Source organism: Atta cephalotes, assembly GCF_000143395.1.
Source record: "Atta cephalotes unplaced genomic scaffold scaffold00015, whole genome shotgun sequence".
Classification (NCBI taxonomy): domain Eukaryota; kingdom Metazoa; phylum Arthropoda; class Insecta; order Hymenoptera; family Formicidae; genus Atta; species Atta cephalotes.
In genome coordinates this window covers 5,221,420-5,234,081 of record NW_012130079.1, presented here as the reverse complement: position 1 = coordinate 5,234,081, position 12,662 = coordinate 5,221,420, and the positions used below count along the sequence as shown (strand labels likewise).

At 28.7% G+C, this 12,662-nt stretch overlaps 4 protein-coding genes across 4 annotated transcripts in view; 2 read left to right on the top strand and 2 right to left on the bottom strand.

Annotated features, from left to right (window-relative positions):
- LOC105618107 overlaps positions 1-1,501 on the top strand; it is a 14,160-nt gene extending 12,659 nt beyond the window's left edge. Inside the window, exon 5 of the mRNA XM_012199646.1 lies at positions 1,287-1,501. Coding sequence (XP_012055036.1) covers positions 1,287-1,501 — 215 coding nt within the window. The remainder of the gene's footprint in view (positions 1-1,286) is intronic.
- Positions 1,502-4,334: 2,833 nt separating this feature from the next.
- On the bottom strand, positions 4,335-5,208 carry LOC105618108 (cytochrome c oxidase assembly factor 5). Its single transcript, XM_012199648.1, has 3 exons — positions 5,101-5,208; positions 4,553-4,654; positions 4,335-4,376 (listed from the first exon to the last, which is right to left on the bottom strand). Exons 1-3 carry the CDS (start codon positions 5,206-5,208, stop codon positions 4,335-4,337), a joined length of 252 nt encoding a protein of 83 aa, XP_012055038.1.
- Positions 5,209-5,463: 255 nt separating this feature from the next.
- LOC105618109 (lysM and putative peptidoglycan-binding domain-containing protein 3) lies at positions 5,464-7,012 on the top strand. The gene is made up of 3 exons (XM_012199649.1): positions 5,464-5,513; positions 5,773-5,974; positions 6,485-7,012. The coding sequence occupies exons 1-3, from the start codon at positions 5,464-5,466 to the stop codon at positions 7,010-7,012; spliced, it is 780 nt and encodes a 259-aa protein (XP_012055039.1).
- A 980-nt stretch (positions 7,013-7,992) lies between these two features.
- LOC105618110 (40S ribosomal protein S11) lies at positions 7,993-10,669 on the bottom strand. Its single transcript, XM_012199650.1, has 5 exons — positions 10,645-10,669; positions 10,261-10,386; positions 9,213-9,418; positions 8,851-8,994; positions 7,993-8,124 (listed from the first exon to the last, which is right to left on the bottom strand). The coding sequence occupies exons 1-4, from the start codon at positions 10,654-10,656 to the stop codon at positions 8,871-8,873; spliced, it is 468 nt and encodes a 155-aa protein (XP_012055040.1). The 5' UTR covers positions 10,657-10,669; the 3' UTR covers positions 7,993-8,124; positions 8,851-8,870.
- Positions 10,670-12,662: the final 1,993 nt, after the last annotated feature.

The following is a 12,662-nucleotide window of genomic DNA, read 5'->3' as shown; positions in this document are numbered from 1 at the left end:
TTTCAAGCAAATACGTTAAAAATACTTAATGTTGTCAATGAAAATGAAGTTGTAAATAACTTAAATTTAACGTTTATATTAAATTTCATGCAAAGCTATATAAAATTTAATAAAAAATGTACTAAACTTCATAAAATTTTATGAAAAGTATACTAAAGTTCATGTATACAAATACACTTTTCAGATACATTAAATTTAATTTAGTGTCATAAAATTGAATTGAATTTGTGTAACACTTAAAAGTACATTAAATTTCATGATATTTTTAACAGTGTAATAGCATAAAACTTACAGCAATATTACTGCAATATTACACCTTGCAGCAATATTGTTGTAAGTTTCTGTGCTGTTGAGAAAAATTTAGCTCACTCATAGAAACTGAGCCACTTTTTTATAAGAATAGTTCAATTTTCTCTAAAGAGATTTCACTCTAAAGAATTTTAAAGTCCTTAGAAATGTATGAATATTTAGATTCATTTCTCTTCCTTGGAGTTGGAAAACTGATTTTGGAATTATTATCACATTTCGCGTTTTACTTTGTAGACTCATTCGCTAATATATGTATGTACAATGTATTCTTATCTTGTAATAAATATGTATGCTTATCTTATGAATTAGACGCTAATGAATCCATAAAATAATGATAATTTGGTTATACATATATGTTATATTAAAAAAATATAATCCTATTGTTGCTAAAAAAGTTTGATAATAAAATAAACAGCTGAGTAATTATTTCATTTAAAAAGTTTCGATTGTAAAAAGTATTTGTGCAAAAATAAAATTTTATCATTTTTTTTAAATTTTGATATTTTTAAAATCGTGAAAATATATATGTGAAAAAAAATGAATTTACTAAACGAATAATTGTAGTTTCAATTAGAAAATGTGATTAAAATATCGCACAGAGTATAATATTTTAGTCTCATTATCTCGATTTATTGAAATTACAATTTTATTTTTCTCAGGATTAAAAGATTGACTTTAATCAATTTGAAGAATCTATTATTAAAAGATTTATTGTTATTATATATAAAAATTTTATTATATATAAAAACAATTTAAGGAATATCATGTTAAATATTTATATAAAAATAATCTTATTAAAATTTGATATTTTATCTCTTACAAAATATAATATTTTATACACAAACTATATATTATATTGATCTATACAGATTGTATCTATACAGATACGAATAATGCACTAATAAAGAAGCAAAATTTTATTCCGATAATGTATCAAGATACTACAATATACTACATTAGCTTTTATCGTGTTGCAGGCGCGCGGATGATGTATCGATACTTGCCAAAATCTGTGGGTCTCAGACGTATTACTTTGCACAAATCGATGTCACAAGGCGACAAGATGTATCTATTAATCTGTGAGTGTTCACAACTGCAAGACAATCTATCTGCTGCGGCAATACTTCTGCCGGCACTTCGTGCACGTCTGTGCGGATACACCGGACTTTACAGACCCTCCGTATGCTTCTGATTCCTCACCCGATTGTTAGAATCTGCGAAACATCCTTTCGATCGCATTACGTATAACTCTGCAGAAAAATCCAAACGAAATGGTGTCGTATCAAATTTCAATCTTTTACTTCACGATTCTATTTGTAACTAAACAAGTTGACAACTATCAATACCTTTCAGTTAATAGTAAAACGATATCGATAAGCAATGGTATCGATCAGCATTTATATTTTTGATCAGAATTAATTTTGATTTTGCAGGAATATAATTAATACTATAATGGGAGAAAAGATGCAATACCGATTTGCAGGAATTGAGGATATATCGCAAATGTTAACGAACGAGACACTGTGATTTCTATTATCGTACTACCTATTATAAGGAGCGCAACTTCGTATACGCTTTAGACGAGTCTCGTTGATAATCGACGAAACGGCCTGCATGCTCGATTAGATATGCAACTGAACCTATTTGTATTTTTCGACTTTACTATCTCGTTCATTACGCAAGCGAGCATTGCCCAAGTAGGGTCACCGAACGAAGCGGAAATGAAATGTATACAGAACGAAGTAATAAAATTGATAGGTTGCAGAAAGTATATTGTAATATATATACGTAATATAAAATAATGCAAAACGATCAATCTTATATACAGATGAAGCGTCAAGGATATTCTCGATATTTAATTTCTTGAAAGAACATTCTATGTATTAACATAGGAAAGTTAACGATGTAAGTGTTGCCGATTAGAGACGTTTGGTCATCCTACGGGCATCATAATATACAAGCATAACGATACGCAACATACTTTTATTACTATTGATAACTATCGAATATAATCGCTAATTACATATCATACTCGATAAACTGTGATATTTGAACCAGCGGCGTATATATCACAATGGGAAACTCCTCTTGAAAACCTATTCTTGAAAATGCTACTCTTGAAATCAATTTAGGTGACTTAGGCACAAGATAGTGGAAGGCCAATGCGGTAGAACATAATAACTTCAAGTTCTTTATCGATTATCTTAATATTTGATATTATATGTATATCCATATACACGGATTTTACGCTCGAGAAATTCGATCAGCAGATGTGTAACGTGCGTGGGTAAATTACATTTTCAAAAAATAGAAGTTTAAATAAAATATATCTTTTATTTTTAATTATATCACTTTTTCCCTTTCATTCCGTAAAATAAAAAAAAAGTTCATAAACTTTATTTCAAACGATGATTTTATCTGAAGGAATAAACAAATAAAAAATATATATATTATCTTATTTAGAGATTTAATAAATCTTTTCTCGATGTCTTAATTATTTTTTTACAGGAACTTAAAAAATGTATAGCCGTATAGAAATAATTTATTTAAAATTAGAGCTCAATTTAAGCAAACAAAATTCAAGAATTTGTATTTTATCCACATACAAAAAAAATTCTTTCCATACATACGGAGAGAGATGAGAATAAAACAAGTATGCGCGGGAAAAGCTTGCAAATCCCATTTTTAGGTGCCTATAGCCATTTTAGAGAGTGAAAGAGTAGCGTGAGTTGGCATTGTAGTACAAAAAAAATTGTATAGCCAATATACGCTTGTTGCATACAGACAATAGATAGGACGATTACGCAGGCGTGATCGTCATCTGTAGATTTGTAATAAAATACAAGACGGCGTATATAACGGCGTACTTTATCATACGCCCGAATTGTATACTCGCTGAACACAAAGTGGAACAAAATGCTCTTAACTTAATAACAAAAAAGAAAAAGAAAAAAGGGAAGTTAGGAAATTTCGCAATTTTACTGTGATCATACGCGTATCATGTTCGATACATTCATGCGTGCGATTCAGCACGACAAATAAGTGCAATATTATAAAATATGATAAATGCTACAATGAGCCAATATTGTCCAGTCTATATGTATAAATCATGAAAAAGAAAAAAATACGTAAGAAACAATACATTATAATTCAAATGCGTCAATAAAATATTTGATCCATTGCATTCTCTTTTCTCATCATTGTATAAGTATACTGAAACATAAATTCCGATTATACATGGTATTTTGTACATATGTAGAAAAATTTTTATGTGATATTGTTTTAAAAAAGGCTGGACATCACTCTTTCATTAATCCTTTCAGTGACAAGTTAATTACAAGAGATTAAATTAAGATAATTTAAGTTAGATTTGAATTTTAATAATTTACATTTATTATTAAAAATATTTTTTCAATTTTTATTATATATATGTATACAAAATATCTAATTTTATTGTTTAAAACTAAAAAAAATTAATATGGGATGTTTCAAAAATTAATAAAACATTTAATTTGTGTATTGAAGAAAAAGAAATACTGAAAGGGTTAAAATGACCACTTTTGTTCTTCAAGAAGAGAAACTTTTTCCTACAAAAAGAACTTTTGCTCTATATAGAGGAGTATACCTCCTCAAAGTAACAAGCATACAAAGCTTCATATTTCTCAATTACGTCTGGCAACAGATTATCAAGGGAATAAGAATATCTTTGGATATCAGGATACATAAATAAATGTGATGAATTGTATGATACATTGTTACTTCGCGAGTATAATAGATTTATTAAATCGTGTACAACGAATAACAATAAATTACTTCTAACATTAAACGTTATACAACATTGATTTTCCCTTTCTTATCAATAAAATATGCATATTTACACTTTCTTAAGTTCTTTTTGCATTTAATATATACATTTGACATTTAGTCACAAAGTATCCAATAGAAAAAGGATACAATGTTCTATTAATACATAACTTATATAATAATGTTGTAATTATGTCATATACATATATTTATTTTAACATTTAATATCCCCTAGGACCTCTAAATCGCCGCCTACCATCAATCTGTGAGAAAGTAAAGAAAAAAAATAAAACTATACATATAATATACATATAATATACATATAATATACATATAATATACATATAAACATATTCCATATACGACTTCTCTGAGGAAAAGGTATATATCTTTTTTTGTCAATATTTAAAAATTATTATGCAAATCCATTTATACTTACTGTAGAATGTTTACATTCAAAGAATGTTCTCTGTAAAGCAAAACATTCATCCGGAACTGTGCTATCCCGTAATTTGAGGCATTCTTTGGGGGTACGTTTGTACTGTCAAAGAAACAACATTTTTTTAAACAAGAGGAAGAAAAATATGCTTTTATATAATATTTTTTAAATATATACGTCTGACTTGTCTGAGTTTGAAAACCAGAAATGAAAGTTTTAAATGTGATCAAATCATATTGCGTAATTATCAATATTTACTTAAAAAATATAAAAAATTACAACCAAGAAATAGAAAGAACAAAGAGACAAAGTTTGAGATACAAATTCCAGATTAATTTGGCAATCGGAATTGGCACTTTTGATTTGATTGAACCTATACTGATAGACATGATTACTTGAAAAATACAAAAAATTTAGACAAAAATGGAGAGAATAACAAGACAAGATATTATTTTTCGTAAAACTATGCATATGTATAAAAAAATATGCCGCTGAATTGTAGCGGCATCAGGGGTATTATAGGTTATGGAGATTTTGCGTTCACTTACGATTTTACAACAATCGCTTTCAAGCAAACATATTTTGAGATCAGCGCGAATGTTCGCGCATCGGGATTTATCTTTCAACGTTTCACCCTCTTCCTCAAATCGCATCATCTTAAATAACACTTGATTCTTACAGTCACTGAAGACACGTCGTTTATCCCTTATTCCACGCTCATACCTCCCGCAATATGCCTAACCTAACCTAATTCGATTCGATACAATTCATACAATACAAGCCTCCTACAGCTTGCTAAATACACGTCACCCCTCATCCGTCACTTGTAACAACATTCTTCCTGAATATTCATGCATATGCGAACAAACATTCTCGTTGAAGGGTAAACTTATTCTAAGCATGATCGCATTATGCCACAAAAATTAATGAATTCGACGTTCGAGGAACAGAAAAGCGTTAGGTAATTTTCAAGGTTATTTGATTATCCGATTACAATTTTATCGCATCGTTATTTATATAAACTTCTTGCAACATGTGAACAAATAACATTATGTGTACAATAAATTTACAAATATAATCAATTGCAGTCAATAGTGTTTATAGAAATTGTGTACTTTTTATAAGAAATTTAGAAAATGAATCAATATTATATTATAAATGGAAAATCTCTTTAAATTAGAAATTAAAATATACTTTTTAATGATAAAATAAACTCTCAGGCAGACGATTCATCTGCGTGGAAGAGAAGGTTCTCCGTATTATGTGTTTTTACATTCGGATGACGAAGGTAGCACAGATGAGGACATCTCTTTACAAACTATCAAACGACCTACGTCATTATGTCGAAAAATTCAGGTGATCAATGTGCAAATAAAACCTGAAGATACTCTGCAAGCATTAGCTCTTCGATACAGATGTACAGTGAGTAGGAAAACATGATAGCAGCATAAAGATATGCAATCATAGGTCTGTTTTTTAATCTGAACGTCATGGTTCGTATTTCTTCTTTTTTTTTTCATGTTGGAGAGAAAAATGAATTGTGAGTTCAAATAAAAAAAAACAAATCTGATATCTTTGTTTCCTTTTATTTATGCATTGCATAATTTTAGACGTATGTTGTATGTTGTAAAAAATGTGGCATACGTCATAAAGAATATCATAAAGATATGCAATCAGGCCTGTCCTTTTTTAGCTGAATTTCATGATTCGTCTTTCCTTTTTTTCTTTTTATATTGGAAAGAAAAGTGAATTATGTAAGTTCAACTAAAAATGATAGCTCTCACATTTTTATGTTCTCTTTTAGTCATGTAATATGCAATGCATAATTTTTGATATATAGTAAAAAAATGTGTATGTATACGTGGCATAAAGATATGTATAATCATATCTTTATGCTTATTTATATTCATAATATGCATCGCATAATTTTAGATATCTGAATTGAAAAGAATTAATAAAATCGACAAAGAGAATGAAATATATGCTAAGCCTTATATTAAGGTTCCCATACAACCATTCTCTATTTTAACTGAGACGTCGCATGAAAATCAAGGCAATAATACTATCACCATGTCTGAGCAATGCCAAGAGGAAGTACCTGCGACAATGGATGAACAATTGATAGACTTAAGCGCCACATCGACGAGTACGGAGTCTTCAAACACAGAAATTAATACGATCATACTGAATTCAGTGTGTGAACCTCTATCGTCTTACAACGGTACCAATATTCCTGATATTTCTCATACAGAGCATGATGCGTTACTTGATGATGTTGAGAATACAGAAATAGTTGAATCCTGTGAAACAAATATATTCAAATGTTCGGGCGATAATTGGGGATTGTCCTGGACACAATTGCTCGTATTCTCATTACTATTAAGTTTTGCAGGGCCTATTATATACATACTTTATATAACGGAATATTCAGCTAAAACAAATATAACTGTAAATAACTGATATTTCGTGTAAAGGAATATATAAGGATAGAAAGTCACAGGATAAGAATATATGTTTTGCATATAGATACACTTATAATTTTCAAGTTAAATCAAAAATTGAATTTCCATGATTTTCTAATTATCAAAAAATGTAATTATTTTCTTACATATTATATAGATTAAAAAACCAAACATTTGTCAATGTTTTATTAGCAATTAAAATTACAAATTTAATATCTATATCAAAAATATATTTTCTTATCCTATTTTTATCATAAGTCTCAGAACTGTCCTTTGTATTGAGTGAGATCTTTTTATAGCTGTAACTATTAATGAAATTGATAAATTCTAATATTTAATAATAAGATTAAAATTATATTATTGTTCATGTAGAAAAGTTATTAAGTTGTCATACTATACCAAACATAATTGTGATAAATTTGTGACAAAATTAATTTAATAAGAACGGTTAAAACCATTAATAGAAAATAGTATAGAAAATACTGAATACATAAGTAATATTTAGATAAATATTGGTGCCTTTATAACTGGAACTCTCTATTATTGATCTGTAAGATCTAAATACTATAAAATAAATCTGTCATACTTTTGTGATGGAAATATTTAATATTGCAGATTAATTCAATAATATATATTATTATATGGAATTAGTTTTTTACATGACAAACTATTATCTTTATTATAAACTTTGACACAAATATAACATGTCTTCTTTTTAAAAATTGAATATTTTTATAATTTACGATACAACGATATATATGCCAAAATACGTGTAATTATTTTTATATGTTAATACTTGTTAAAAAATGTTGAAATATATTTTTTAAAACTAAGTGATATGTTGTTACTTAATAATTTCACATTTTATTATGCAATATGTAATTTAAAAAATTCAATTAGATATGCAAATTATTTTCTTAAAAAATGCTCATTCATATAATATGTATTGAAGGAATAATATATGAAAAATATATGCTATTAGTATTTTTATAGAAATTTTATTTTTGTTATTTTGCCAGATTTCGAATATGAGAATTATAATACAGAATTGTGTAATCATGTTTTGCAATTTTTTTCCTTACCTCATCCTTGAAATCTGCCAAAAATGTTCTGTAATTAAAACAAAAATATATAGGTATGTTATAAATATTACATTCATACAAAAAAATTCATTTTTAAGCTTGATCATATATTTATGTATCGTATGATAAAGCTCTTTAAATCTGTTGATTAATTACAGGGAGGTCTCGGATCTTTCCGTGTTGCAGTCAATCAACAGAATTTGAAATCTTTATCGTACCGACACACGAAAGTTATGTTGTGATCTTAATCCTAAAATCCTAAATTCAACCAATAGGGCTGCCATTTCCTAATTAGATCTAATTGAAATCTATTCCTATACTGAATTTTAGGATTTTAGGCTTAAGACTGAAGCATAAAACATTAGGCTTAGAAGCTTTAAAAACTTGATTACAAAAATATTCAGAAAATATATGACATTCTTCAATATATCTTCAGAAGACCGTCGTGTTTTCATCATTCAAGTTAAATTTTAATAGAATTATATTAATCCTTAATTTTTGGCACCTTTATTACACATGATGGGTCTTTCGCATCTTAGATTAATTTCACTTTTATAAGTATAAATTATTAAACAATTTTTATAAATTTTATATTTTTTCAAAAAGTTGTACATTTATAATAAATATTTATAATAAATTGTATATATATCATGTACAATTGTTGTATATAAAAAAAATGTGCAGGACACAAATGACCCAAAGGTATATTAAAGGTTAATAGTAATATAAATTACAAATAATGAATATTACAAACCATTGCTGTAAGATAGATATTTAGAACTTCTTGAAGCTTTTCTTTGATCCTGTTCCTTTCGATACCTTCAATACATTAAATCTTACTGTCTTGCTTAAAGGTCTGCATTCTCCAATGGTGACTACATCACCAATTTCTACATCTCTGAAATATAACATAAAGTTCGTAAATATGAATGCTAAATTAATTGCTCATTTTCTTTAAATATTATTTTGTAACTCAGATATATAATGATCATCAAAACATCTCAGTAGACCATCGTGATATATATAAATTATCATCATAAAAGTGGAAATTAAAAAATTTTTAAAATAATAGAAAAAAAATTATTTTATTGGCTACCTGAAATTGGCTACCTGTACCTGAAACAAGGACTGAGATGGACACTCATATTGCGATGACGCTTCTCGAATCGATTGTACTTCCTAATGTAATGCAAATAATCCCTGCGAATAACTATAGTACGTTGCATTTTCATCTTTTGTACAACGCCAGTAAGAATACGTCCTCTAATCGATACATTGCCAGTGAATGGGCATTTCTTATCGATATAGGTTCCCTCAAGAGCCTGCAAAGATTAAACCAGCAAAATATATAAGGTATCTTATATATTCTTTATCAATAAGAAATAGATGTAAAAACACTCAGAAAATATAGATTCTTCAAAATATCTTCAGAAGACCATCGTGATATTTATATTATCATCAATTAATATTTGGGTCATATTTATGATAACAGTAATGTAATAAAAATGATCTATAACAATAGTATTGTAATAAAAATAATTAAAATTATGGTATATATTAAATCTGTAGTTATTTAAATCTTAATCAAACTCTATTTCTAATTCGATACACTTTAGCCCAATATCCTACTTGAATAATATTATAGATCTGTTTTTATAGCTAAATTTTATAATCAAATTAAATACATTTTTGGAATCTAAAGCAAAATAAATATATTTGATATTTGACGAAAGCACGAAAGAAAATTCTAGCGGAATAAAAACAGATTAAATCTTTGTACATTCAACCATTTACATCTCATACAAAAGGTGAATTTTTAATTCATCGATTGATCAATTGTTTTATGCGCAAATACAATTTTATAACTCGATAAAAGTAGCATTTGCAATTGATCAGTCGAATTAAAAAACTGTACTCGCTGAGTTAGGCTGCTTTCCTTTTAGGAGACACAAATGTCGTTCTAATTTCCTTGGCATTCAATGAATAATAAAGATAAAACAGTACTTAAGACAAATGTATTTCCTTAATCTGTATCTCTTAATCAATGCTTCTTATATATGAAATAAATTAATAGTAAATGAAACACATCTATTCTAAGATTATCAACTAAAATCATCATAAAACCAGAACAATAAACATCAGAGCAAGGCAGATTTATACTTACTTCGCGAGGAGTTTTGAAACCGAGTCCGACATTGCGGCTATATCTCATAGGCTTCCTGCGCTTCGGGCCCAGACCTTTCTTACGGTTAAGAAAGATCGTGGGCTGTTTCTGGAACGCACGTTCGCTCTATAACAAATAAAATTGTATGGATTACGTGTCATTTCTACTTCTCCGTGTCTGAATCTTTGCACGCGTGGACGACCTAACCACGTGCTACGCCGACAAACTTTAACTATTTGAATGCATCTTGATCTATGATCTTACTTGATAAACTACTTTTATCAGCTAATGCTAATCATGACGAGGGCATATTTTTATAAAATAATGTTGTGATGTATAAATGAGGAAATTGATTTATTTACGACCACGGCGTCGAACACGTACCTGATCAGCCATCTTGTTCGTCTGAAAGAGCGATGAAAACCGGAAGAATGGACCATGGCAATTGGCATGGTGGAATTGGTAGAAAGACGTACGATGTAAAGGCTACGCGCATAATAGAATGAATAAAGGTGCCTTTTCATGCTGATGCTCGATGCTTATTTTCAACATCAAAATAAATCACGTGATCAAAATTGATGCTTGATATTCGTCATTTCTATCACACGCTTATTTTAACATTGAAAATGAACGTTGAACGTCGGCATGAAAAGACATCTTAAGGGCTGTGATTCAAAATTACAGTCAGTGCTGAAAATATATACATGACGTAGGTTAGTATTCAGTCGGTTCTTAGACTGGTATTCATAGTCAGATCTTATCTTCAAGACCATTTTAAGTACAGTCTTAAGAAGTCACGAATCAATCTACATTAATGTCTTAAGACATTACTTAAGACGATCTTGAAAGAGTAGACTCGACTATGAATATCGATCTTATTTTGAGATCATCTTAAGCCTAATTTTGTTGCGACATCCAATATGAAGTATTGATTTCAAAATGCAAGTTTCAAATTGGCTGTCGCAACAAATTTGCGATCGGCTTGCAACTAATATAGAACCGGCTTTACACGTGGTCTATAATGGTAGTAATTGATTAAGGAGTAGGTGTAGAAATCGATCAACTATAGTTGATTATTTTTCTCACATTCAATTATGATTGATCGATTTCTACTCCTTAATTCACTAGTGTTACTGTCCATTGTAGACCATGCATAAAGATGCTAATACGGCTTTCTGATTGGTTTATGACATCTTAAGACAAATGAATACTAGCCGTATATTGTAGATTTTCAACGCTACCAGTGAATTTGAGAACACAATCAAGGAATTAAGAGCTCCGCATAATAAAAGGAATAGGGAATAGAGAACAGAGAATAAGAATTTCAATCTATCAAAAATCGTGTATTGTGGAATACACAGTTTCTGATAATTTCTGATAGTTGAAATTTTTATTCTCTGTTCTGTTCCCTTTATTCCTGTTCCTTTTATTGTTGAGTGGAGCTCTTTATGCCCGTTTCTATCAATGTAGATTAATTTTAATCTCAGTTCAACTTACTCGTTTTTTTCTAATCTTTAGAACTAGAAAAAAACGAAGAGTTAGTTGAACTGAGATTAAAATTAATTTACATTGGTAGAAATGGGAATTAGAGTATCGATCATGTAACTTTTTTTTTAGAGCGGAAAAGTGAAAATTTTTATGTACACAGAAAAATTGCAATACTTTTTTCGATGGATTTTGGAATGCAGTTTGATCATCAAGCGATTGATTCTTATTTATAGATCCATAAGAACCAATCACTCGGAAAGCAAGTTGTGTTCTGAAACCCATTGAAGAAAAAGTGTTGCAACCTTTCTGTGACCGGCTATATGTATGAACATAGACCACTGCTACACGGCACGCTAATCGGGTTTAATTGCATCCGTAGTTATGAAACTAGCCAATCACAGTTGTTTCATTCATTCGAGGAACAGCTATGATTGGTCAATTAAACCGGATTAAGCGTGTCGTATAGAGATTACACATTAGGGGCTCAGTAAAAGGAATAGGAATAGAGAACAGAAAATAAGAATTTCAAACTATCAGAAATTGTGTATTCCACAATACATAATTTTTGTATTATTTCTATTTATCAATATTCTAATTACATATTTTTCTAATTAATTCTGCATGTAAAAGTATTAAAATAAAGTTATCACAGAATCAGTGATTTATAAGAAATAATCATGATAAAAATAAGATTAGAGAGAATAGGCGCTTATAGAAAGGTGCTAATATTCAAAATATTCTTAATATTACAAAATTAATAAATTTTATTAAGAAATCGAGAAACAAAAGTCAATTGTAATTGATATTAACATTTTGATACTAATATTTTTCTCTACATAGGCTATTTTTTTTAGCTCTGTTTCTACCATTATGATTGTTTTTAAATATAGGAAATCTTATTACTTTATTAATTT

Bases quoted from the DNA above. Each gene is read 5' to 3' on its own strand.
- LOC105618110 (XM_012199650.1), bottom strand. The intron at 9,419-10,260 runs GTAAGTATAAAT...TAATCTTTGCAG, and splicing joins GTTTCAAAACTCCTCGCGAA to GCTCTTGAGGGAACCTATAT. The intron at 8,995-9,212 runs GTACAGGTAGCC...GTTATATTTCAG, and splicing joins CATCTCAGTCCTTGTTTCAG to AGATGTAGAAATTGGTGATG.
- LOC105618109 (XM_012199649.1), top strand. From the start codon at position 5,464: ATGCCACAAAAATTAATGAATTCGACGTTCGAGGAACAGAAAAGCGTT. The intron at 5,514-5,772 runs GTAATTTTCAAG...ATAAACTCTCAG, and splicing joins GAGGAACAGAAAAGCGTTAG to GCAGACGATTCATCTGCGTG. The intron at 5,975-6,484 runs GTGAGTAGGAAA...GCATAATTTTAG, and splicing joins CTCTTCGATACAGATGTACA to ATATCTGAATTGAAAAGAAT.
- LOC105618108 (XM_012199648.1), bottom strand. From the start codon at position 5,208: ATGATGCGATTTGAGGAAGAGGGTGAAACGTTGAAAGATAAATCCCGA. The intron at 4,655-5,100 runs GTAAGTGAACGC...TTTCTTTGACAG, and splicing joins AAAGCGATTGTTGTAAAATC to TACAAACGTACCCCCAAAGA. The intron at 4,377-4,552 runs GTAAGTATAAAT...ACTTTCTCACAG, and splicing joins TTGAATGTAAACATTCTACA to ATTGATGGTAGGCGGCGATT.